Below are 27,930 nucleotides of genomic sequence, written 5' to 3'. Positions count from 1 at the left end.
ACCGTGTTTGGTTGCGGTTTCCACACAGCCCCACCAGCGACGATGGGTAGAACATGGAAATCGCACAAGCGAACTGCATATCGGTGGGTGAAAAAGACGACAGAAAGGTAGATTTTCTTTTGCGTTATTTGCTCACCGAACGGTGAGACGAAGGAGCTATGAGGTGACAAAACAACCACATCGTACAGTACTACTATGGCCCCGCAAACGGACGATCAATGGAAGTGAAGCGGCCAGCAAGCATTAGACAGCGCGCATAAATTTTCCAAATCCAACACCAAGCTCTGACCAAGCAAAACATCTAGAATGCGGCAAGTCCCATTACTTGGCGTAAACCTGTCACCATAACCCCCAAGATCAACTAATCCCCCTTTTTTTCGGTGTGGGATCATCGTGGAACACACACACACTATGGGCCGGCATTAAAGTAGCCATCAGAAAAACCATTGGGTGTACACACCCATGAGATAATATACACTGCAGCTAAGAAGCATTGCGAAGGAAAAAATTTCAATCTCTTCCGCTCCATGGGTAAAACCCGACCGAGAGATAGCAACGTTCTTATGGTGCTGCTTTTTATTACTAGACGATCGTCCATTTTGTGAAACAAAACTCGCGAACGATCGTCGTTTCGTCGACTCCATACCTTCCCGCCGACTTGCCAAATGCCGCCAAAGGCGAAAGTGTTGAGCGGACGAATCATACGGCAATAAATAATGAGCCAAAATGACTTAGGAAGTGCGACACAGTTTTTTCTTTTCTCCCTGTTGGGGCCAGTAAAGAGTGTTAGTGGGGACACAACTAAAAACAACGATATCGTAAAGAATGAAAACCTCCACCACGGATCTTGTGCTCTGGCTCACCAGCGCATCCCCACGGGGATAAAGATGGACGCAAAAATGCCCCTCAGCCAGTGTCGCTAGCACAGCAGCCGGCTTCTGCGCTAGACAGACTTTGTAGCATACACAACAGCGCTATATAGCAAAGCGCGGACACAAACAAAGGAGCATGATTTCCAAAAATACAGTCCAAGAAAAAGCCATAATTTCATTATTTATGTTTTTGATCTTCACTCCGCGCCATCATCACCCATCCCCTCCTCCCCTTCCTAGCTCTATCCACACTGTCCCAGTGATGTAGCTAAAAAGATCCATCGAAAACCATCGTTGTGTTCATCATTAACAACAACAAAAAAAAAAGGAAAAAAGTAGAAAAAGGCCTCATACAAAGAGCAGCACAGACAGCAGGCAAACGACGGCGATCTTTGGTCGATCGATGATGGTAAGATGCAAAGACAAACTCTACAAGCTGCAGTAGCGTGGTTGGATAGAAAAAAAGGGGGAAGATAGCGTGGTGTACTCTTGGGTGACTTCCACCCCACCAGGTCTAACACTATGTCTGTCTCTCTTTCCCCGCCAACTCTTTCTAGAAGATGATCTGATCATCATAACATCTTACTTTTTTATGCTCTACCTCTCTAGCAAGATACACATCTCATCTCATCCCTTTCTATTGCCCGGTAGTGTATATGGGCCGTTCTTAACCGCGTGTAAAACCTCCCGGACCATTCTCTAATCCAACAAACCATTGAATCAATAATTAAACGCATGAACGACAGCGCATTGCCCGCCGGATCTTTCACCATGGCCCAAGGCCCAAGCGTCGCGAGTTATTCGCGGTTCGATAGACTTGCGAAAAAAAAATAATCCGTTTACTCCACTCTCTACGGGACTCGGCAACCCACCCACCCATCATCCCGTCACCATTTTCCGGTACGATGCTTGCGCGTGGTGCTAATTTCAACGACATTCAGCTTTTCGCGACTCGGCACAGAGAAAACGAAGAAAGTGAAACTCAAGAACGCTTCTTCCCAACGATCCTCTTCCAGCGGATGGGAGGGGGGGGTTGGAATGGAAGAATCTCTTCGCACGAGTGGAGAGAGAAATATTATAATGATGATCATTCGGTGCACACGCAACCTAAACAACGCATACAGCCGCGCGTTGGTTCCCAAAAAGGGAAGGTTCAAGCGTCGAGGGGCACGGGTAAAAACAACAAACATTAGCAAAACACCCAGCGACCAAGAAACGCGATTAACACTGCGTACGTTCGGTGTACATATTTTCGAAATGGTTGGTTCGATTTACAACACTTTCGAGATGACACGGGAGCAAAAGAGAAGCGAGAGCGTTCGCTACCCTCCTGCACCGTTGGTTACACTAACAAGGAGTGCGTCGACATTCCGACCAGGGGCCGCCCCTTTTACTCTAATGGAGCACCTTCTCTAACGGGGACCACTGGCTTAACAAAAGCTGTCGTTGAGAAAGAACTATAGTGGGGAGTCACAAAATGAACTGAACGGGGTGGAATTAGTGAATGACTTGCCTTGTAGCGGAAGTAGACGACCTTAGGAATGGGTAAAATCGTTGGGCGCAACATTCACGCTCTTCTCTGAGTTAAAGTGGGGGGGTGTTCTTGTTGGGCTAACTAACACTTGCTTGGACGTCTTAAGGGTGAAGTAAGTCTCTTTCAAATCAAATGAGAATGAGAAAACGAAACAACTAATTGATCACTTGCGCGAATATTGCTGGCCAAATGTTGGACCGGATGTAAAAGTGACTCATAGGATCGTGAAGTTTGAACGCAAATGTTCAGTGAGACAGTTTTCACGCATGTGGTTTAGTGGAATTTAGTGTGAAATTTGCTTTCAAACGCATTAGAAACGCATGGTAGAAAACTTATTTGTATTTATGGAGCAATCTTCTTGGCTTAACGACCTACTAGGTCACGCCGGCCATCAAATGGCTTACTAGACTTGCTGATATACCACGGTACTTGGATAGGCAGTCCTCACTGCGGGAAAACGATCTGGATGGGATTTGAACCCCGGTCCTGACGTATGAAGACCCCCATGTGACCCAATAGAGTTTTGGGACATCTCATTGCATCAGTATTTAATGTGCAAAAGCCCATAATTATCACGCCCACAGCTTCAGGTCCACTATTTCTGACGCTCTTGATTGTTTACAGCTTTAATACAGCAACACAGCTCAACCAATTTTATATTACTTCATTAGATAATAAGTCACATTCCATGCTTAATACGATCTATAAGCACATTCCTCAAAAACCTCGAATACTCTGCCTGAGCAAGTTCTAAACGCCAACGACGCAAGTGTGATAGTTACTCATTTGCCACCGCTACCTATGCCCTTCCTCCCTCTCAACCACCAGCAACACAGCCAGACAACAAAATCATTCTGTTCACACGCTGATCCTCTCTTATCATCGATCGAATTAAAACCGATACGCGTTACAATTATAATAATCACCACCATTTAACTGCGGGCGAGCGAATACTTCGCTTAATGTTACGGGCGAAAAAGAAACTGTACCCCACACAAACCTCCACTTTCCCGCCCTGCTACCGTTCTTGCTTTAATCTGAAAGATAATTGCCACCCTCTTGCGCTGAACAATCCCTATCGAAGGTTAGGACTTCGGGCTGTTCGTGTGGCTTTTTTGTAGTTTTTGTCTACAAACACGAATCAAAGGAGAACGCTCTTGGTGGAACTGTCTCCCGTCCTGGATATCCTTCTTCGTACAGTATATTGGTTTTAGGACAAGGGGGGTTGATTTCCGTCTGCTCTGATAATAACCGCCGCAGTAGTGCTACTCTCCACAGTAGCACCCAATGTCCAATGTCCACAAGTCATCAGGGGGCTCACACCATCGCGGATACGCGGCCGGTTAGGCTGAATGATAATTGATAGCCCGACTAACTGTCGAATACAATCGACGGCACGCAAGCACGCACACTACCCTATCACTTCAACCAAAACGTTCAACACACGTCACCCTTCGATTATCCTGTTTCCTTTACCCAGTACAGACGCAACAGCAAAAAGGGCCGTAGCACACCAACACGCAAATCGAACACGGATCGAATCCGCATCGATCGAAACGGTTGATTATTATCGTTAACCTAATAGTGTTGTTGAGGTGATGTGCTTTACTGCTGTGAAAATGGGAAAAGGAGTTCTTAGTCACTTTGTTATCTGTGTTTCGATTTCCAACTCGCAACACACATCCTTATCGATTAGCGAATGATAGCTTCGCCGTGCAATCGTGCAATGGCGCGCATTGGTGTGGAGATGGCAAGTACCAGAAGACAACTAAGTTTTGGTCAAGTTCTAGTTAGTCACTCAGCCAATAAAATGTTTCATAACTTTACCCTTGTGGATGTGATAAGGCAAGGGTTTAGATACAAAACAATATCCGATAGACGAGACGGGATTTTCGAAGTCACCGTTAACTTCAGTCCAGTCAACCTGGTAAAGCGCTTAAAAGGAAGGACTTTGAATTTTGTCATAAATCAACAAACAACATTCTGTGGGTCTTTGCTGGAGAAAAATAAAACGCAATGATAGCAGCCTGTACATTCAGCAATTTCCAGCAAATTCCCCACAGCAAAGACACTTTCGCATGCTTTTCTTATTTTTCCCAAATGACAAGCATGAAATGAGAAATGATTCAGCGCCCCAAGCGCTCGCTTTGAGCTGTGCCGAATCATAAGACAAATGAAACATGCACCAAAAAGCTCACTCCAAAGCTGCATTCCTCCAAACGAGATTCCTTTTCTGTCTTACCGAGACAGAGAGTACCGATCATACGCTAGAAAATGCATCCATTTTCCAATGCAAATATTAGGGTAATTTTTTCTTACTATTTCATGTTTTAGATAAGAGAATGCTACCCATAGTTTGTGCCTAACTTGATCGTTGTCGATCGATCCCTTAGCTACAGTCAACGTTCTTTTCGGAAGATCGACTCCACAGCTCCTACCTTCGGGGTGGGTCCCATACAGCGACTATCTATCTGGACCCTCAACGATAAATCAACGCGCTGCTGTGCCGCTAGTAGCAAATGGCAACAGCCACGAGTCTCGATAGGACACCTCACCAGAGAGCCAGAGCAGAGCTGTTATTTGTGCAATAGCTTTTATCAATCGTTTCTCGCCAACAACAACCACAAAAAACGGGGTAAGGGACACAGGAAACCCTGGCAAAAAGGGAGGGGGTGGGGGGGGGGCGCACAGGAACGTAATCGCGCGTCTCTCGATTAATCGCAGAAGCCCGTTGCTGTTTAAAAAGGGCCTTCAGAGGCCTAACCTCCACAACAGGCAGCACCACCACCCACCCGGGCTCCGACTGTTGCGTTCCGGGCCCAACCGACAACCATTAATCTGCAGCAAACTCTTGCCGTGTGGTACAGTTCGTTCCATTCGTCCCTCCTTCTTCTCCCGCGGCATTCTCCCTCGAACGGTTTATCTTTGGCGTCTGGTTCGACTAACTGATAGAGAGATAGGCAAGCTGATTGGTTGATGTTTCTATTTCTCTGCATCGATATGCCCTCCCCGTTTGTGTGTGTGTTTTGTGTCCGCGCGAGGCTTCCGACCCTCGGGGTCGGAGCGGGTGAAGGCAAATCCACATTTCCTTCGTAATTCGATTACTGTGGAGAGCTAACCATCGTGGGCCAATAAAAACAACGCGCCAAGATAAGAAACCGGCGAGTGGCAGTGTTCGCGGTGGGGATAGGGAGGCTGAAAAAAATATATAATACACCCATCATTGCCCCACAGGACCCTTACCGAAACGGGGCACACACACATTCACATACTGCCCGAGTTTGGAGTTTTGAAAAAGATTAACGGTCCTAGCATAATACCAAAAGCGACAAGAAACGTTAAAGGAGAAGAGAAAGAAGAAAAATCTCACACACAACACCCTTCCAACAGGGGCTTTGCTGCTACGGGGGAGCTAGCAGCCAGGCGAACTCGAGGGACGAAAGCAAACGTTCGCTCAGTCCCAAAAGGAAGGCACACGGCGAGGCTGAGATCGTTGCGAAATCCGAGCAACGATCGAGACTATATATGCAAGCACATGCGTCGTGTATGCGTATGTCCGAATGGTGCGTATGTGACAAGTACCATTTATAATTGTCCCATAAATATAAAATGTGATCGGTAAAAACAACGGCCAAAATTACACCATTAGCAAAACCCACTTTTCGGTACGGCAACAAACACGTTTGTTGCCCGCTAACCGCTCCAGGTTATCGAAATTATAGTCCACACGGTCAAGCAGCACTGCAAACGAATGGATTCATCGGCAAATGTGACAGTTTTAATTCTATTTCTTGGCAGCAATGTTGCCCATGCCGATCGTCACATCGCCCGGTTCGGTTTGGCGATGATGAATTATTTGCATATCTCGGGAATTCGCACACCACCGTCGGGTGGGGGGGTTTGAACATACAAAACGGCTAGCGAATAGAGAGAAGAAACAAAAACCCTATGTTTTCATCAGTAGAAACAAATGGCACTTATCATAAAACACGGCGCATTTACATTATAACGCACAATCGGCAGTGCGCGGTTGGTTGTATAATCTGGAGCTTGTTGTTTCTATACCGACATGAAGACTGGGGCGAATACTGTGTATTACTATTTTGTCCTCTTGTTATCGCAACATGATTCATGCACTGTGGCGATTTGTTTCAACCGGAAAACGCATAATAGCAAGTCCGGTACGGGTACGTCTGTTTGTGGTGGTATAATATTTGTACATTTTTTTGCCATTTTGTACATTAAATGATTAAGTTTATTACGAAATTTTTTATTAGAATTTTAATATTTAGTCACTCAAACTACATTGTGTTCCACGGATAAGTTCATTCAAAACACAGGAAAAATGGAGTCAGGAACGATAGGGAAGCAATATTGTGTAAGTAAGTTTTAAATGTCATATTAGATGCCTTTCAATGTCTAAAAAAATATATATTTTAATTATTTTATGACTGATTATGCTAATTTTATAACAAAGATTTTCTCTAGTAGATAATGTAGGCCACATCGTTTTTATTATGATTACGATGGAATATTGGAGTCCTTGCCATGAGTTTTTAACTGGCTGATATTTCGACTAGAATGACTACGGTATTGGATTGAAGAAACTTTTAATTGTATTTCATTTTTGAGAATTTCGTTATAAAAAATATAACTTATATCCAAAAAAAAACAGTAATAGACATTAAAAGACAGCTTGCCGGAGGCTCTGAACGTGGTAGAGCCCGACTCGGAAGCAAATTTTCAGTTGACGGCGAAGATCTCGAGGTGGTAGAGAAGTTCTGCTATCCTGATACGATCGTAACTTCGGACAACAACGTAAGCAGCGAAATCCGAAGGTGCATTTTGTACTAAGGAACTCCACTACCATGATACGTCCGGCAGTCCTCTACGGGTACGTGTCTTGGACTATGCTGACGGAGGACTCCAATGCACTAGCCATTTTCGAACGGCGGGTGCTAAGGACTATCTTGAACTACGAGCTAGCTGAGCTGTTGGACGGAGCAGATATCCTGACGGTAGTCAAAAGCCGGTAGGATACGTTGCGTGGGGCACGTGATGAAGATAATGGATTCATGCCACACCAAGAAGGTGCTCGTCAGCAACTTGTTCGACACGAGGCGTATAGGAGCACAGCGAGCTCGTTGGCTTGATCAAGTGGAGTCCAACTTGTGGCTACATCCGATCGGATGTAGCCGTGGAAACCGAATTTTCTGGAAACAGACTGGAGACCTGGCATGTTTACACGACGTACTCAACCCTGAGCAGGCCAAGAAGAAGAATTTTACTCAGAATTCTTCAGAACTATCAAAAACCTTTGACTAGTGATGCAGACAAAACTATTTAAAGCAGCTCTGTTCTCTCGTTTATGTGATTTAGATAATTCCGAACAGAAATTTCAATGCTTTGTTCTTTTAATTATGTCCTAAGATAACTTCCTAATACCAGAAGTTCATATAAAAAGAATGATAGAATTTAACCGACAAACTGGCTTTGTGCTTATCTTCAAGTTAGAAACTTCTTGGCTTTTTTCTTCTTGGCTTAACGACCTACTAAGTCATGCCGGCCATCGAATGGCTTTCTAGACTTGCTGATACAGCGGCAGTTGGTTAGTAATTCCTCACTACTGAGGAACGATCCAGATGGAAATTAAGCCCCGGTCATGCCGTGCGACCATGACCCAACGCCACTGTAACCTCGAACAAAGAGCCATCCGATTTTTAAAATTTATATTTGCACTTTTTAGTTCAATTTTAGTATACTGCAAATAAGACTTAAAACAAACGATTATGAAACGGCATCTATTCTACTAGAATAGAAATTTCTTGCTGGCCTACATAAGCCTCCTCCACAAAAGTCCATCCATCCATTGTAAAAGTACACATACACGAGGCTGAACAATTTCCCTTTAAAAGATTCCCATTGTTTGACAACATAGTTTCCATTGCTAGTTCCGCATTTCACAGCCCAAACACAAGAGACAGTGCAAACCCATCCATTGAGCTACCAAAAGCCAAGCAAAAGCCATCCTCATCTCTCCACCCAAGAAGGCGGCTTTTTCTCAAGCCATACACGGTTTTCACTCTCCTGCTTGGCATCTTCATTCCTCTCGCAATGCAAAAAAACAAAAAATAAGAAGAAAGAGCAGTCTTTCTTCGCCGTGGGAGATGTTGCGCTGCAAGAAAATCTCTCTGGCTTTTCCCGGTTTTTGCATACGGCATTGTCTGGACGGGTTTTACTTCTCTTTTTGGTCAGTTTATGTTTCTTACCGCGATACAGTAACACCTTCTCCCAAAGCCCCAGATTATATGGACTTTTCTCCACTTCAAATACTGGTGTACATGTATGGGGTTGCCTCCCCCGCTCCTGGGTGCTGGGTTTGCTGTCTTCTGGCTGCTCCTTCGATGGTTTTGCGGTTGAGTCGACTCTCACTTTTTGACAGTTTCGATTGCCTTATTCGCGGGCACTACTTCTGCCGCTTGCTCTTCCTGGCTAAAGGAGTCACCGCAAGGGGTAAATGCCATTCGCATGTTTTATGCACTCCAACTCCACATACAACCAGTGATGTGGAGAACTCATGGAACGTGTGTGCAGTGTTGTGATGTGGAAAAGCTGCGGGTACTATTTAAGCAACAACCAGCGACAGCTTCACCGTTGGGCACGGGTATCTGTTCAGCTGGAATACCACATTATGCACAAGACGACATTGAATAAGACATAAATATGGGACATGGTGCAGCCGCCCGCCCGATGAGGGTGTGTTTACCGGACGTGGTGTGTGGACGCCATTTCTCTCCCACAGGTTCGTGGCCAAAGTCGCGATGTAATATAAAACCACCCGAGTAACGTACGTTGCGTAGCGAAAGAAACTACGTACCAAGTACTCTTACTACTTCAACTTCAACCTCATGCGGTGTGACGCGAGGATGGGTGGGGAATTGGGGAAGGAGGTCGGTACTCAATGTTTTTCCTCCGAGCTCCTTCTACTTAAGCTACCACCATTTGACAAGGACGGACAACTCATTAAGAAACAAAGTTTACGTCTTGCCAGAGCACAACAAAGTAGCCATTGGTGTGCTCCACTAGCAGCAGCAGCCCTGTGGGTGTTCGCAGCACTCTCTTGCGAGGAAAAAAAGAGCGAAATACGGAAACGTCGTGCCTGGTGAAAGATTACATTTTCTTCGCATTTTCACAAACCCTATAATACCTTCCTCCCTCTCCCCCCTCTCCCACCCAGGATGTGGCTGCCCCGGTACATTTCGCATGCATTTGACAGGTCCTTGCATGACTACTCACTTTGGTTTGGTTGGTGCTGATACGCCCGGAAAGGCGTTCGTACCGATTTTACAAAACATCGCTGCCAAATTGTGGATGATTGGTGGAATAAATTCCATTGCACAAACAAACATTTCTCTCTGTCGATCCGAGGCCAAAAAGCAGTGCAAATAATCTAACTAAAATATTAAAAAAAAAACTTTAGGACAAGAAAACCTGACTTCTTCTTGCATTCCCTTTAAACGCGCCTCAAAGAGTTTGGTTCTAGTAATGGTAGAAGCAAACCGTAGTAACAACAGCAGTATTAGTATCCATAAACACAATCCCATTGCTCTCTCCGCTCTCTCTCTCTCTCTCTCTCTCTCTCTCTCTCTCTCTCTCTCTCACTCTGTCTTACTCATCTTCGAGATGTCATCTCATCTCACATTGTGCGACGCACTTTATCAACAGCACACCCATACTGCGAGATGCTGGATTCCCTTTTTCCGTCTGGATGGCAATTTTCATCGCGAGCAGTAGCATCGCAGTGTGCCGTTTTTCTTGTGTTCTTCGCGGCTCTATCGTCATCAGCGGTCGCGATTGCACCACGCAATCGAACAACACCACAACAATGCACACAGAGCGCCATATACACACACACACAAACCAACCAACCCTTCTCTCTTGCAAACGGGTCGTGCGCGCGTGTGTGTGTGTTGGGGGTGTTTTTCCACACCAGCGGACACAGCAACAAAACGCAACAGCGCCCCAACTCAAAGTCGCCCACGACAGCAGCAGGCCAACTTGTCAGGGAGCAGATACGAACGAATCTAAAACAAATGCGTTCTTGGTCCTTTCACCGCAAACATACAAACATATTGAATCCCGTACCAATTGCTAAAAAGTACACGAGATGAAAATTGGAGTATTATTTTTTCCGGAAGATTATTTTCCTCCAGTAAAAAACGTTTCAGGTTCTTTTACCCTGTTTTTCCTTTCTGTTACTTGCATCTCAACCAACAACAAAAAAACGCCAGAAGAATCAAGCCTAATCGACTGTAACATTACACGCACACACACATGCTTACACTCCTACCCCTATTTGCTGCTTTTCTTTCATAGCACACGCACACACACACACATACACACACAGAATCGCACAAGAACGCACTGCTTCGACCGAGCGGAAAAGAGACGGACAATGAAGAAGGTTCCTTGTGTGCTTTTTTTCACTCTGAAAACCGTTTCTTCCCGCACATTTCCAATTTTATGCTTGCCAGCCGGGTGAGTGAAAGAAAAAACGCACCCTCTTGGTACGGTACGGGCGCTTTGGGCAGAGCAGAGCCGTCCCTTAAATGCGGGATTTGGGATGCGAAACGATGGAGAAGCAAAATATCGTTGATACTCAACACAACGGGACGGACATTAAAAACACGCACGCATACAACGATCGTGAGCGATTGGCGAGAGGCGAAGCAGTTCGTATTTACGCCACCTTTCTTTCGCACGCACGCACGACCGCACGCACACAACTGCACCGGTCCCTACCAGAGTCATTCACAGTTCCACACGACAAATTCGACGCTGCTACGTAGCTTGGTGGTGGTTATGATGACGATGTGGGGATGATGCTGTTTGATTATGATGATGATGATGGGGTTTTGTTCATGATGAAGGGAAGAGTTAAGGACTTACCAGGCGGCTGCTTGTTGGCGATTTTGTTGAAGCAATTCTGAAACACCTCGTACAGATGGAAATGTTCGTCATCGCTCGTGGCCATCTTGAGATATTTAGCGAGAGTTTCCTATGCGAGCGAAATGCAACACAACACAACACACGGTTAGACCGCGCTCCTTGAGTCGAAAAGACGATGATGATGATGATGATGATGGCAGCAGCAGTAGTAGCAGCGCAACGCTCGTGAAGAAACACAACACCATACACCACAACGAACACTGTGCTATAGCGCGCACATACACACACACTCTCGCACACTGCCCTTCGCCCTTCCGCCTGGGACACGACAGGGCAGGGGAAAATAATATCAAAAAGTAAAACCTTGCGCACACAACGGGCGCGCACGCACAACTACCACGGCTTACTCTTTCTCTCTCTATCGCACACTGAAATATCTCTCTCTCCCTTTTCCTTTCTTTCTCGCTCACTCTCTCACACCTTCTCTGCGTATTCCAATGAATCCGAGCAACCAACGAGCGGTGCGGAAAAGATGAAAATACACAGGAAAAGCTAACTCCCTTGTGCACCGTTTTACTCGTGGCGCGGGCGCGCGGTTTTTCTCCCTTTTACGGTCGTCTCTCACTAGAGCGCACGCACAGCCGCCCCACACACAAGCACAACCAATGTACGCACACGCGTTTTCACTTACGCACGATCACGGAACGTTTTTTTTCCCTATGCGGTGGTGACGAAAAACTCAACACACATTCACACGCGCGTACACACGCCCCGTGCAAAGGAACGGAAAATGCAGCGCACACGAATTCACGCACGCCTTGTTTGACAGTAGGTGGCAGAGTTGAGTTCACAACACACACATACGCACGCACCCAACACGCACGCACGTGCGCACCAATGGACAATTGGAAACGAAATGATTTCCTCTCTCGCTGTGCCCACGGTTTTATAAATTTTGTGTTTTGTTCGATGTGTCGGATTAGTTTGACGTTTGATGGCTCTGTTTATAGCATGCGGTTCAATGCTGTACGAATATCGATTTGCCAAGAAAATGCAAATTTTCCTTTTTTTTTCTTTTGAATTTTCACTTTTTAGTTTTTTTTATCATTCCTGGTAAACTGAACCTTTATTCTGAATAATAAACACCAGAATAGTTTTGTTTTCGTCAGCATATTTTAATTTGAATTTAACTGAACAGCGAATAATCATTTTCCTGATATTTAACTTGAAAAAAATAATCTAGAATGTTGAAATTGGCATAATAATAGAAATTCAGGCATTTATAAACTAGCATTGAATGTGTTGAACACATCGTACAGAACGGTTTGCTTAGAACAAACTGTTGAAATAAGCGACTTTAACCACATCACACAATAACACTGCTTTTTGATTTAAAAAAGAAAAGTCTTTGAAATCTTTCTTTCAACATTAAAAAACCGATCACCCTGTGCAAGCATTGGAATGAAGGCCTCGGGCGCAGAACACGTTTTGTAAATGCTAGCGCATTCATCCACAACGAACTTTTCATTTGGCGCAAGTGCGCCAACAGTAATGAACCTTTCCAGCGTTCATTCGTTCATTCGTTGGTGCAAAATTATTTCATTGTAGTGCAATTATTTTAAAAAATTTATTTATTGGTTAATTTGTCACTTTTTTAAGACTGCTTGGCTGAATTCTCCCCTTTTGAGGATTTATGTTTATATAAGCTGAGTTATTATATGAATGTGTATTTGTATGTTTGTAAAAAAGAGCTACTGCAAAATGAGCTCATTAAAAATTAAAGATATAAAAAAAGAATTGAATTTAAAAAAATATTTCCTTTTTTCCTAACAACATGTAGACACACATAAAAGTTGTCTAGAAGTAAAGGTATATTATCTCAGTTTTCTCCTAAATATTTTATATATTTGCTACATTAATCTAAGAAAAGTGCTATATTTTTAAACTACCATCGTTAATAATTACAAAACACTCTCTTAGATTAACCGTCGTATTATGGCGTACCCTGCAACTGCGCGTATGTTCATTCATTCGTCAATCACGCTCAACGTGAAGCCGCGCGCAGAACCATTCATTCATTCATTCCTAGACGGTCAAAGCAGCGAGACGTGTACGTGTAATTCCGCTCAGTTACAATCGCGTTCAGTACAGGCACAGGCTTTGTGTGGCACAAAATACCCATAACTAGTGCTAGTGATCTTCCTGCACTTTGCACTGCACTTATCAAAAAGTGCATTCGTAGTGTGATTGTAAGTGTTTGTGTGTGTCTTCGAATTTTAATTGACGTGCTATAGTGTTTTCCGCGCCCGTCCGATTGTGCGCCAATCGACAGGCGCCCGTTTTGTGTTCGGTGCGCAACCAACGCAACCAGCTCACGTGTTCGAAAAACGGTTGCGAGCATCGGCAAGGGTGCAATTGGGGAAGAAGGGCCCAAACCCAGCCCCAAGTACAAGCGTGCAAGATGTATCAGTGTAGGATGTGGTGGAGACTGTTCGCGCTACTAAACGAATCGATTCTCCCCCCACAAGTGTCACCGCCCCAAGTGTTGTTGCGCGTGAATAGTGTAGTGTGTGGCACTGTTGTACTTCGTCACAGCTTTTCGTCTCCACTGTCATAAATTTAGTGTCTTGTGGTGGGCTTTAAGAGGAGCTAATGAGTACATAAAATGTCAAACAAGTAGAGAAATTGTGAGGAAACGCACAAGTGGACGCGTTTTAGGCGTAAAAGAACACGAGAGAATGGATAAAAAGCAAGCATGTTATCTTACTCGGTGAATATGTGTGTGACCGTGGGGCCGTCTCAAAAAGAACCCCTGATCGTCGCCACAGTCGCTTCGTTACATCGCCTGGGCGGCTCTGCTTGGTTGTTTGCTGCGTTAGCAGCGCCAGCCTGTTAGCTGTTGGAAGTTGTTCGCCGAAACGAAACGCAAAACCATCCAACGACCCCACCACCCTTTTTCGGTCCAATCGTCCGCCCAGTGCATCCCCCGGCATGCTTGGTGGAAGAATGTGCTGATCGGGGCAGAGTTTTACTCCCTGTTTTTTCTTTACCGGTTTGTCTGTATGCTTAAACCAAGAATATGATGCACAGTGAAAGATAAATTGTTTATTTCGCCAAATTTATCGTGTCGTGTCTTCTGCGGTTTTTTTTTCGAGCCAACATTTCATCGGGCTATAGAGCAGGAACAAGAAGGAGCAACATATAAAATATGAAAACATCGACAGCCAGCAACATCAGCATAATGCTGGTGCTGATCGTTTAGTTTGTGGTTTTTACCGTGATCAGTGATCGTAGTGTGTGAGGTGGTTTCGGTTAGTATGCTTTTGCATGTATGTGTGTGTATGTGAATAGACCTGTGTTTGTCGAATTGTGGTTTGGTTGCTTTCGGCTCATTAAAATTGGTGGAGCATCGTCTTATGCTGCGAACCTTCAAAGGTTGTAAGGCAAAGGTAGTAAAGGTGTCTTTCCCGGTCGATAATGGATCGCATGCTGTCGATCATCTTTCAGATCCACCACTCGCAAGCAAGATCAGCCTGTTAGCCGTCGTCGTCATCAGTAGTGACGCAACGGTTATGCTCTCCTTGTTTTCCATCCGATCCACAGCATCTTGGTTGGCGAAGAACCGGTTTTTGAATCACACATTACTGTGGATGCTGTTTCGCGGGGCAATGGTCGAAAAAACCGCTTGCCTTCCGAAAAAATGAGCCAAGAATTCGCGAACCACCCGAACTGGAGGTGTTGATTGCCCGCCATCATGTGTAAGCGAAGTTCTTGGCTGAAGGAACTACCAAATGTTGAAACACTTAAGCTGCCCAGCTGCTCTACCGTAAGGCAGAAGACCCAAAAAAAAATCAAATGCAAAACGTAGTTAAGTGGACTGAACATTTTTCGATGCGTGACCACTTATAGACGCAATATGACTTGGGACTGTGAGGGTGGTTTTTCACACCCATACCACCCTCCCAAAAAGTGTGCGTCAAAAAATAAAACAAACGACCCTGGCGACAGGTGGATTTTCCATGTTAGTCGTGTTACTGACTGCTTCACGGACAGCAGTAGAGCGCCAGCAAAACGCAAACGTTTCAATTTTGTTTCGCCACAGCTTAAATCAAATCAAACTTTGTTTTGGTCGTCTTGAGGTGTTCCACTTCTGGAGGTGTAATTATCGGTCAAAAACAAAGCAAAACAAATTCCGTACAGGTTCAGGCTTTTCATTGGCCACAAACTCTTTTTGCCCCCACCCCACGGAAACCTCCATTTCCTTTCCAGGGCAAATAAAAAGCGCCCGGTGTGTCCAAGCGTTTCGTTGGAAAAACATTGAACACAAAACGCACGTTGACACGTGAAAACGTTCGACCAGCGCAACAAAACACCGATGGTAAATATTTAAACATCCCAACAGCCACGTTCAAGTAGATATGCTCTTGGGCTGGTGCGAAGAATAGGAGTCGAATGTGCGACGTTTGTTAGGAGAGAAAAAAAAGGTCCAAAAGGTTCGAAACGTGAAGCCCACTACTACCCACTCTGTAAAGACCCTCCGAAAGAGAAACGAACGATTGTGTGTTTTATTCTTGCCCTTTTGTTTTCTAACCAGTTGTCCCCGCTTTCTAGCTTTCCAACGTTTGACAGACCCACCATTTGCTCCGTAGAGCCCGCCAAGTACCGCGAAGATTATCGTTCTGTTCTGAGATGCTTTTTTTTGTTCCTTTGCTGGTCTGTCCCAGTCCAGCCTGTCGTTTATTCTCACCCATTGGAATGCAAACCAGTGCGACAACCTACCACGCTAACGGGAAACCCGTCTCCTCATATGTTTTCGCTCGTATCGTGTGAGATAAACTTTCCTATAAGTCCTAAAGAAACTCCAAGATAAATGGTACAGTGATTGGTAAGGGGTAAAGGAAACATACGAGAAGAAGTCGTGTGTTTGATAAGACACAGCATAGAACTAAAGCATAGGGAGCTGGAATCAAGAAAAAACAAAAACACACCGACATACGATGCAGAAGTGTTACTTTGTGTACTATGTTGATATGATTAAGTCTTAGAGCAGATGTGGCTTTTAATTTCCAAGCAAGTTACTGCTTTCTTCGATGTTTGTTATGATCCAGTCTTTGTGTATAACATTTAAAAAAAATTTCACAAACACTTACCCTAACCTGAAATGTTTTTTTTTTATCTCTCGTGGCTTGCAGCCTTAAAATTAAGATTTTTTTAAATCTCTCATGTCCCGTGGTATTTAGAAACCAAAAACCTAAAAAAAAGTTTTTAAAACAGTAATCAATGAATACTTATTTTTTTATTATTCGAGTACATCTGTGTTTAACGAAAGGCGAATGTAGTATCCGGGACTTAAAGCCTCTATAAATAAAGGAAAAAACATCTGTGTTTAGTGTTTATAATAATTCATATTTTTATATGAGTATTTTATTATCTAACTTATTTTTACTTTAAATTGGAATGGCAAAAAGTAAATCACATTGGATTTTTTATTGCTTCAGTATCCGGGGTTTTCCCAAGATCTTCAACAAAGTTGCGCAAAAAATTCTAAGGTTATTTGTTGATTTTTATTAATTTTTTTATTGCAGTTAGTTGCAGGGTATAAAGCAAATTCTCTTTATTATTAGTTTGCTAAATGACTCTTCCAATTAAAATTCTTCCACCATATGGCCATTTGAGTACTAATTTACGCACTTTTGTCTGTTACTGTTGCTCAGCATATCAAGCTGCCCAGTCGCCTAAATCACTTAGCATTGCAATGGCATTGTTTTTCCACCCGCCACTCTTCTCCCCACCCAAAACGATCGCTCTGACGCGACAAAAGTCCACTACCGGTTTCGGAAATCACACGAGTCATGCGTGCGTTTGCTGATGAATCACCGAACCCCAACGGTCCAAAAGGTGAGCCAAATGACTCGTGTCCGCGTGTCGTGTCCGCGATCACCACTACAGTCACCGTAACGAACGACCCGTTCCAAACAAGCATGCAATCGTGATGATCGTCTCGAGTTACCTTGTACCATACTCCGTGGGGTGGGGGGGGGGGGGGGGTGTACCTTTGGCGGGCTGTACATACATTGCATCCGTCGTACCACTATGCGGGTAATGTAAAAGTACTCACGCACACACACCTGAACGTATGGGACATGTTCTGTTCCACCCCCCTATGCTGTTCGAACACTCCGATATTACTGTGGCGCACCTAAACGATTCGGACTCCGTTCTGGTTCTTTTTGTGCGCGATCATGCATCAGACTATTGAGGAAGGATGGTTATTGAAAGTAAAATGAATCGTTGGAAAATGAAACATAAAAATGGAAACTGTCATCGGGGAAAGCCCCAGACGAATGGGTTTCGTTTTGGTTTGGTTAGCGGGCCGCACTAATGCGCCCAGTGAACCGTGACGTCAATACCACCGTTGCCCTCGTTTCGGAGTCAATAGCGTTCAATTGATCTTGCTTTGCGTCGATTAATTTCCGGACCTCTGGATGCGGTCGTCGGCTGGTCGAATCATACGCGATGCCGCGCCAATTGCTGGATGCATAATTCAACCACACGCGAGTGAGTGTTTGTGTAAATGAATGACTGTAAATTAAGAAAGTTTATAATAAGTTCTCCAGGGTGCAATACGAAAAGTTTGTGCGATTTGTTTACACCAAAGCAACGTGCGATGCGCCATACTTGTGTTTGTTTGTAAGGTTTTTTTTTTGGGACTAGGTCTTGGGATTTTGGCCACACCGAAATTCCAGCAGAGCAGCGCGTCGAACACATCCAGACATTGTAGTTGGGTGTGGTTCGGGATGACATTAACCAGAACCATATACACAGGGACTGGAAATGAAGAGCATTAGTAGCCAGACCTGTGATCGAGGCACGTCTTTAAGACGCGTTGCTGTGTTGCTGTGAAACTTCACTGGAGAACGATGTACAGTAAGCATCCGGAAGATTCAGAAACTCAGAGCTGAGCTTGATCATCGCGCACCATTCATCGCTGCGGCACGAAACGGCAATGTGTCATAAGAGCTGACGCACCCTAACGCAAACTAACTTGGTGCCTCAGTAGAAAGGTGGCAGGTAGTGAGAAAAAGTGCAGCTGCAGCAGCACGATCACTTCAACCCAGTATTGTGTTTCAATTGGTGGTTGGGAGAACCGGAAACCGCACCGAAAACGCAACAACCTCCGGATGGCCGGTGGCTGGTGTAGGTTACCTTTCGGGCCGCTGTCATCAAAACAGGTACACAGCGTTAACACAGGTGACTTTCTGCGTTGCGTTGGGCCACGTCGCTCTGTTGTCGTCGCTTCGTCGCGTAGGTTTGCGAAAATGGAACGGCGGGGGACAGTTCGAATGTGAAACCCATGCAAAATCAAACCCTGCTGGCGAGGAGCAAATGGACAAATTTAGCGTGGAAAGGCATGACAAGAATTACTTTACTCTGGCGTCTTGCGTCTTCATATACAGTCCACCATTCCAACCAATGTTTAAACGTTACTCAAACAGAAACCCACACACACGCAAGCACACGTTTGCGGATAAGGGCTAAGAGTCCATGTTCGCTTATCGCTGCCATTTCCGAAGGGTGGCTTAAGTTTGGTTACCTTTATCTGTTTATTTATTTCCCTTTTTTTGGCCATGGCTTGGAACAACAAAAAAAAAATCCCCCCCCCCCTTTGTGCCTTTATTAATATTTTTGCCATTTTTCCCCTGTTGCGAAGCTTCCCACAATCGCTTGTGTTGGTAATGCAGCGCGCATCGGATGTGCAACGTGCGTCGAGAGTGTTAAGAAATCTGAAAATGGAGAAATAAAAAAAAACGCAACGTTATCCACTTGCGCAAAACGATCCAACCGATGGAGGAGCACATGACGGTTTGTGACAAGTTTGGTTTATTTTTGCTAGTCAGGAAGGAAATAATACTTTTTTTCTATTTGCCGCTAACCTTATCTGGAATGGAAGGTGAATAATAAACTTTTTAGCTTGTTTAGCTGCTGATGAATCCGACACTTTGGGAGAAACTTTATTTGATTTGTTGTAGTGAATGATTTCTGCTTATATAACTGATAAGAATCGCACTGTGTGCTAGCGCATCAATGAACATTCGTTCAGCTCAATCTGATAAGTATGTTTACGTTATACTATAACGCATCGTTATATTAACGACACTTTCATACCGCATGTTTACGAAACATTGATAAACTTTCATAATTCACAGCCGTTCTTGCGTCCTATCGATTTGCAATAAAATCTAGAGCAAGTGATAAGGTTTGTGATAGTTGGAGTCCACTATAAATCGAAGAGTTGTGACAGCTTGCTTTCAAAGCTATCAATTGTTAGCCCATCAATGGTCAACGTTGATTGAAAGATGGAGATAATTGTTTTAAAAATAAGCTTAATGGTGTGCAGAACCTATAAATGGTTCCTGGTTTTTGAATGAATCCAGAAATAATTTTCATAAAAATGCAAAGCCTTCAATTCCATGCCATTTTTTGGGAATAAGGATTTCCAGGCTACCTTCACCTTGTTGGTGGGGCATGAGTCGGGCATCCTCATCACGTACCCTAGCCAACATATCCTACCCAACGACTTTGACTGCCGCCAGGATATCAGCACCGCCAAACAACTCAGCTAGCACGTGGTTCATTGTCCTTCGCCACATGCCCTGCTTGCACACACCGCCAAAGATAGTTCTCCGTGAGCATAGCCCAGAACTCGTGCCTATGTCGTGTGTTGTTAGAGTTTTCTGGATCGCAGGAGTTTGTCCGAGAGTCCGTAACAGGCACGATCCCCCTGAATAATGTGCCTTCGGTTTTCGCCGCTTACGTTGTTATCCGAAGTTACAATCGTATCAAGGTAGCACAACTCCTCTACCACCTTGAGATCGTCGCCGACATCTGATACTCTGCTTCCGAGTCGGGCTATATCACTGTCAGAGCCTCCAGGAAGCAGATATTTGGTCTTCGTCGCACTGATCTTCAATCAAATTCTATTGGCCAAAGAATTTGCCAAAGAACTTGGGGGGAAAGGGACGCCGGTCTTCACATCCACTTTCCTATCCATCTACACGGTATGAAAAATTCTAATACGTCATTTCATGGCCAGCGTAAGCTAGTAGGTAATAATGATTAATAATGATTATTTTCATTGTTTTATATCTGTGCGTTCGGCTTCATCAGTGTATCGACTGTGTCTCCTCAAAGACTTTTTTGTATTTATTCGACGTCGTTCAACAAATAAAAAATCTGGGACAAAGAAGTCTTTTGAAGAAGACATTTGACAGCTGTCTTCTAGTTCCGACGTTCAATACTTTTCTACTGAAATTTGAACTCCGGCCATGCCGTGTGAAGTTGTTCAGATTCTATAAAAATCCATTTTTATCCTAAGTTTCGTCCGATCGACTTAATTTTACGCATAGCTTGTACATAAAGTTTTTATTTCTGAAAATATGGAAGGTTTCTTTTGAAATCTATAAATAATCTTCCATGAAATACTGATAAAAATATGGCAACCCCAACCGGATCCGTCAACATAGTAATTCAATTTTATTCATTGAATACATAAAAACCGTATCCAATTTAACCGGAACTAAAATATGCAGCAATGTAATATGCATGCCAACTCGTTACCGTCTGCATCGATCTGTAGGGTTCGGTGTTTTTTGGATGGCATCACCCGACCCCATCGACCTGCTACTAGCTTGTAACCTAGTCTCATTTTAACATTAATCTCGTTGAACATTTCATTAGGACGTCTCTTCACTCACAGCATATAATCAGTGAGACGTGCTAAAACTTTTAAAACATTCCCGCGTCTTTCGAACACGACAAATTGGTGATTCACGGGGTGGAATTCTTCATATCCACCAACAAAGCGGTCAGTAGTAGTAACTGGTACCGGCGTGACGGCGATTCATTCTGTTGCGCCCAACCGCATGGACCACACTTAATGTCAGTTGAACTTTAACCTCCCGGTCTCGTGGTGGCTGTGCATACCAAGAAATTCATCGCCAAGCGCCGCCATACGGAAAGATGGGCGCTACAATTTATTTCATTAACGATTCGTTTGGAACTAGGCTAGAGGTAGAGGTTCCTGGTAGTAGCTAGTGAGCTAGAAATAGAAGAAGAAATAGATTTTTTCGTTCCTATTTGCGATAGAAATTCCAGAAGGTAAACGCACAAGTGTTGACAAAACACGCGGATAGCCAACACACACATATTCGCTGCATATTTGTCTGCCACATGTGCAACTGTTAACGATCATGCAAACAACCACCGCAACCGATGATTCTTACCCTGTCGGTTTTGTGGTTCCGTGGGGTCTTTACGCTAAACCGCGGGTGTTGGTAAAATAGACACAGTCACCCATATGTGTGGCGTTAATTCAGTTCTTCCCGTCACACACCAAACACGCGCTAACCGCACGGGATGATGATGTCATTATTCTCGTGCACCAACAGTCGGTATTTAACCAAGTGAACCATTTCTTCTTGCCTTAGGCAAGCGAAACGAGCATGTTCTTAAGGACGTCTCGAAGTGGAAAAAGTAAAACCAAGGATTGGTTGGTCAGTGGAAGCGGTCGGCTACATGAGGAGACATGAGATCATGAAAAGCAGTTAACCATTTTGACGAGCAAGGCAAACCACTAATATACACAAGGGGCGCTATGGAGAAGACTTGAACGAATGCGTATGTTGTTAAATCACTTGAAATTGGCTCTGATAACGAGGGGTCTACTGCAGGGAGAATTCTACTGCAGATCATCAAATGAAGACTTAGATCATAGATAGAGAAGACTATTCAGAACTAAAGCACAAATACCACTATTAATAATTTCAGAAAAATAATTTATAAAACACACTTTCTTTCGCAGTAAAATTAAACATCCAACCTAAACTCCCAAAACTAAAAACCCACTAAAAGCTATCCACACCGCGGGACGCCAAGAGCCATTAATCAAACCCTCTCCCTTCAAGAGGATAAATGGATTAATAACGCATGTGATGAAATTAGTGGGGTTTGTGTTGCGTTCGTGCAACAGTTGACATTTGTCGCTTCTGTTGACCGTACACCATTCAATTGGCCACTGCTTTTCGCCACCCTGTGCCTCCCAACCCTCCCCCTGTACGTTGGAAAGTCGTCAACGGCCCCTCTATACAGTGGCGTTGTTTTCCCGCTTTTCTAATTATGCCAAACGCCATTCGCTTTTCGCTGATTGTCTGTCACACAGAGCCGGGTACACGAGAAGTCCATTTTACGAAGTCCGAGCTTACCGAGTATTTTTATGTTACTTAATTTTGCCCTTTCTACCGAACAACGGTTGTGGCGTCAGAATATTCGACATGCGGATAAACTAAAAATCGATAAATCCCTTCCTTGTACAGCGGTTGTGCGGTCGCCGTATGTTGGCAGGAAAATTGTCGACCGTGGCCGGTTAGTGCTAGAAGGGTCACAAGGTAAGAAGGTCAAACAATTGTGACCTGATGTAGCTCTGTGCAAGGGAAGCCCGTCAATTGGGAATGCAGTGCCGGATGTTAAGTGTGCTGTCGGGTAATCGAAACTAGCCGGCCGGCAATCAGTTTTTGTCGCATGGATGGGAAACATAAGATTTTAATAAATTTATTTATAATTTACTTGATGCATAATTTATTTTCTTTTAAAGCTCGTATAAATTTCCATTGCAATCTTTTATCCCCGAAGGACAGTAAGCACGCACACGCACGCATAATCGTGTGGCCTTGGCTTTTTGCGTTGGGTTGCGGTATCAAAAGGTCGCTAGAGTAAAGTTTTATTGAAAGTAACCCGTTCTTGGCTGGCGCGTTTTGCACGGCGTAATCCATGCAAAACAGGCTTCAGCTGCACGGGGTGCATCTACATGCAATGGGCAAGCAAGCAAAAACAGGCAAAACTGCCACCAAAACAACGTTTAGTTACGGATTTGTTTGGCGCCGGTTTGGATTTTTTGGTGGCATTCAGTAGGTATTTGAGGCGGTATGTAAGTTCATTTAGGCCAGATGTGGCAAACACATTTCATTGGCGAGCCGCATTTATGCAGTTCCGATAATATGCGGGCCACAATGTTGAACTGTAGAAAACATTACCATGGTTCAACAAAATGCGTTTTAAAAATGTACAAAAGCCCACTTATCTTTCATGTTTCATGCAGTTTGGTCATATGTTAATTTAATGTTCTTTATTAAGCAAATCTATTTGTTATATTAGTCGCTTGAAGTCTGGTAACATTTCATTATCACAATTTTATCGATAATACTATTTTTAATACGTTGGGATTAAAGGGCTTATTGCACAGAATGTTTTTCGTACCTGTGTCATAAGCCAACAACCAACGAATCCCCGTTTAGTACGAAATGGTTTCGAATTCAGTGTTAGATTGATTAAGAAAAGTTTCGAAGAGTAGATTATTAAGCATTTTGGGGAATTTTTATAAAATTCCCAATATTTGTTACAGTTTAGAAAACTTCTTCTAATTTAAAAATAAAAGCTTTCAATTCTCAATTCAATTCAATTCAATCAATTCTCGCGGGTCTCATCCAAAGTTCAGGCGGGCTGTCAGTTTGACAAACCTGATCTAGGCCTTTGTGTTGTGCAGTTTTTCGAGAATAACTCCACACTCTACACTATCAAACAATTTCCAGTCACAGCGTAGAAAAATTTCCATACGAAATTCCCCAAATGAGATACAACCGTCGGCAGCTAAAACCAGTGCTAATTGTCTCATTTATTTTTATTACCACGATGATGAGCAGCTCGGTCACTGTATTTAAAGTGCGAGATTGCAAAATCTTTGTTTGGACAAGTGTAAGAGCCAACTGCTCTTTCACATGAACCCGTCGAAGGTAGTTCATGTGCGTGAGTCAACCGGTCAACAAAATGGACGAAATGATCTTAAAATTGTACAAACGCTTCTTTTGTTTTAAATTGAATTCAAATTTTAAATTCTAAACGAAACTCCTCTTAATCCACTAAGTTGTTCGTCTGCTCAATCTACAGTTTAATTTTCAATTACCGTGCGGATGTGGCCACTCCCAGTGTCGCTAGTGTTTGCTTTCTTCGGTGACATGCTTCACCCGAGGATGATTTGCGGTTGCCACAATAAATCCCTCCCAAGGGAAGACTTTATAATGGTTGATTAAATGACGCACTGGACAAAGGTGTGTTGCCCATACCCGGTGCGGAGTGTAATTAATTGTGAATAACCTTCCGGTGTGTGAAGTGGTTGCCTATTATCACCAACGAAACGTTCGTGCCTGGCTCGAACTGGTGTTCAACCCAATCACATCCCACTAGTCTAGTGATTTTCATATCTCTGCCAATGTGGAACCAGTGAAACAAGAAGTACCTCTTCTTTCGAAGTCGTATTCGAAACAAATATTGAACCAATGCAGATCCGGTCGATTGGCTCTTGTACATGGGGCAGGGATTTTAATTTATCGACACGCAACGACTGCGACATGTTGGTCTACAACCCATCACCGACACCCCACATGTTCCAAAACCCCTTTTCCATCCACGATTGTGTCCTGCACTGCACTGTCCAGCAGGCGCTACTTTGTCCCTTCCTTTTTGCCACACATTCGGCCGGTAGTAAATGGTGTCACGGTCTGTGATGACAAATCTTTTAAGAATCGCGACAAATAAGTAAACGTACAAGGACGCGCTGGGACGCACATTGTTTGCGTGCGTGATATCGGCGACGATCGGTGGTGTCGATCGAACAAGAAAAAATAGCACCATTCGGACCTGCTTTGATTGCCAAACATAGCGGCGCGGATCCTACTGCTGCTGCTACTGCTACTACAAGAATTGAGCCGTTAAAACAAAAACGTACGCACGTGTGGACCCAGCTGGTGGGCAAAAATGTGTTTGCGTTTGCATTTCGAACAAGCGAATCGTAAAATATATCCGTCCATTGAACTTTAGCGTCGTTTCAGGAGTGTTGCTTTACTGTTTACGGGTCATATAAATCGTTTGCTTATGCTAATTTTAGTTGAATTCTTCCCCATCGAAAAGTGTAACAAAACAACAGCCTTGGCCGCAAGCAAGTGAAGTGCAGTGAAGTTCGGTTTCGATCCTAACTAGCAATTCCGTCTAGTAGAGAATGTGAGCAGTTCTCTCAAGGTGCAGCAATTCAAAACCACAAGAAAAATCTCGTCCCAGGTAGGAGATGTGTGCGGCGTGTTGCTTCTGCAACCGAGTGAAGAAACTATGAAGTGTTGCGTTGGAGGTGGAAACAGTGTGCAAGACAGAATTGTCCAGTACCGCCGGGGTGAACACGGTGACCAGCCGATAGGAGTGAATTAGTGAATCGAATTAGCACCAAGATGATGGGCAAATCAGCTACTGTGATATTAGTCGTTACGGCCTTCGCCATCGCATTTGTTAGTGGTGAGTATTGTGTTTATTTTGCATTGGATTTATAAATATTATGAAACACAATTTCATATTAAAATGATATTTTTAATATTATTCACTTGAATTGGAAAACTAACAACTGGCTACAGAATTTACAACATAAATTTTAACATAAAGCGAGTGAGTTTCTGATTCTTTTCTGGATGAAGTTAAACTTTCTAAGGTAGAACCAGAATCAGCTGGAATCATTTAGGGCTTTTCTGAAGCGATATTTTGCAGTAATTCTTGTTCTTGCTACTTCAAATTCATTATAACGTAGTAATTTTTAACGAATATGCCCTAATGAGCATCTTATTTCTTAGCGTTTTAATACCATTTTAAACGCATCGGCTAAATTTAAAATTTTGTAAAGGAAGTTCATGTAGAATGCATCAGTAATTTCGGTGATATACATTATTATTATCTTTGGCGTTACAGCGTATAATATGCCCATAGAACAGGCATTAGATTACTACAAACAATGCGGGATTCGAGATAAATAACCATTTTCGGATTGAACACACAATCCATCATTTTAGCTACCCTTTTTAAATTGATAACACAATATCCGAGTATTTTAGAACATCGTCAGATTCTGCACCTTTTTATACCTTGACGATGGTTTTGTTTTATTATACAAAGATGTATTCTTGGATAGGATTTATTTTAATCTGAGTAATTAACAATTCAAGCGTCTTGAGCAAATTCGTAAATTCGAAACGGAAACTCCCAAAACCGTTCCGAATCCAAGTCGATCATGGTATGGGAAAAGGTGCCGAATCTGATGGCTTTGTAAGCCAATTGCAGATTGTCTTATTGATTGATACATCGTACCTAAACTGATGTAATGTGTGTTCTAGTAAGGAAATGTTGTGCACTTTGAATCCGGCATTGTTCAAGCTTTTCTGATGCATGTTCTATGGGTTGGTAAACCCTTTAAATTTGGAAGAATAGTTTATTTATTATTAAGTAAGATGGCGCGTGGCTGTATTGTCGACACCAAGTGCGATGATTGAAACACTTAACATTATTAGTAAGGTATTTTCTCGTTATTCGTTGCTACATATTTGCTACATTTATTTTTGTGTATAAGCCAACAACTTCTTCTTGGCTTATACACGATTCTACTAAGCTCACGCCAGCCATCTAATGATTTACTAGATTTGTTCATACCACGCAACGTTGGATATTCCTCACTACAGGGGAACAGTCCATAAGGTCATTTTCGCCCCTTTTTCAGTTTGTTGGATTACTTTACATTAAGCAAAGCTTGTTGCAAAGCTTACATCGACTGAGCAAGCTCCTCAAATTGCCCATAAAAATCTTGCTTTTTTATATTTTTCATTACCCCACAAATATTGAAATGGCGTTCTACAAAGTTCGCGTTTTTCACGCAAAAATAGAGAGATATTTCGCACAGATGATGGTAAAGCACTTATTTAAAATCTTCACCATAAATTGCTCATACATCCACACCCAATGCCTCCGCTCTCACGGTATGCTTGCACACATATGATCGTTTCGCAGTATGGGAAAGGTCGGCTAGCCGATCACATTCTGGCATCCATAAAGAAGACGCAGAAACGTTCTTAAATTTCCATTCAGTCAACCATGGCCAACCAGGCACACCACATTCATTAATCTCCTATTACCCGGCCCGGCAAAGCATCACTAGTTTGCCCTAATTACATCACCTGATGTGTACTGCGGCCGAACCATAAACAAGCGCCCAGACCAAGCGGCCGTATCGACTTGATCCGAGGGCGGAGAATTTCGTCGGGTCTGTGGTTTGCGGAGGTTTGTGGCTGCGCACGTGAAGCTCAAGCAGTGCCGTGCTGGGCGATGCATAACGTTTGAGTGTGTGGCATCGGTTTCAATCTGGTCTTATTTTGGGGTCGTTAAGGCTAGGGAAAATTTTACAGACCCATCCATCCATCTGCATTCCATCGCTAAAGAAATTGTCGCCACGAGCCGTAGGAATAGCCTGCAGCAGTGTTGAGTGAAAGACGACATGTGTGTACTGTTTATGCTTGCAGCATAATGTCACCAACGCATGCCAGAAGACGGCGACGACATCGACGACGGCGACGAAAACGGAAACAGAACAGAATGATAAAAAATGAACGATAAACTTCAACGCTGCCCTTTCGGTATTCGGTCGCTCAGTACTAGTAA

At 43.6% G+C, this 27,930-nt stretch overlaps 4 protein-coding genes across 13 annotated transcripts in view; 1 reads left to right on the top strand and 3 right to left on the bottom strand.

Annotated features, from left to right (window-relative positions):
• LOC126564335 (protein daughterless) overlaps positions 1–11,803 on the bottom strand; it is a 55,105-nt gene extending 43,302 nt beyond the window's left edge. For all 9 annotated transcript variants that reach the window (XM_050221343.1, XM_050221345.1, XM_050221347.1 and 6 more), the window contains exon 1: positions 11,356–11,803. In XM_050221343.1, coding sequence (XP_050077300.1) covers positions 11,356–11,440 — 85 coding nt within the window. In that variant the 5' untranslated portion in view covers positions 11,441–11,803. The remainder of the gene's footprint in view (positions 1–11,355) is intronic.
• Positions 1–27,930, top strand: part of LOC126563823 (epidermal growth factor receptor) — a 371,336-nt gene that overhangs the window by 235,240 nt on the left and 108,166 nt on the right. The window lies entirely within an intron of this gene.
• The window catches only part of LOC126564735 (galactosylgalactosylxylosylprotein 3-beta-glucuronosyltransferase S), a 147,459-nt gene that overhangs the window by 30,767 nt on the left and 88,762 nt on the right, over positions 1–27,930 (bottom strand). The window lies entirely within an intron of this gene.
• Positions 1–27,930, bottom strand: part of LOC126563713 (uncharacterized) — a 158,202-nt gene that overhangs the window by 52,557 nt on the left and 77,715 nt on the right. The window lies entirely within an intron of this gene.

This window comes from Anopheles maculipalpis, chromosome 3RL (genome assembly GCF_943734695.1).
Source record: "Anopheles maculipalpis chromosome 3RL, idAnoMacuDA_375_x, whole genome shotgun sequence".
Lineage (NCBI taxonomy): Eukaryota > Metazoa > Arthropoda > Insecta > Diptera > Culicidae > Anopheles > Anopheles maculipalpis.
Note: the sequence above shows the minus strand (reverse complement) of the source record. Positions and strands in the feature narration are given on the sequence as shown.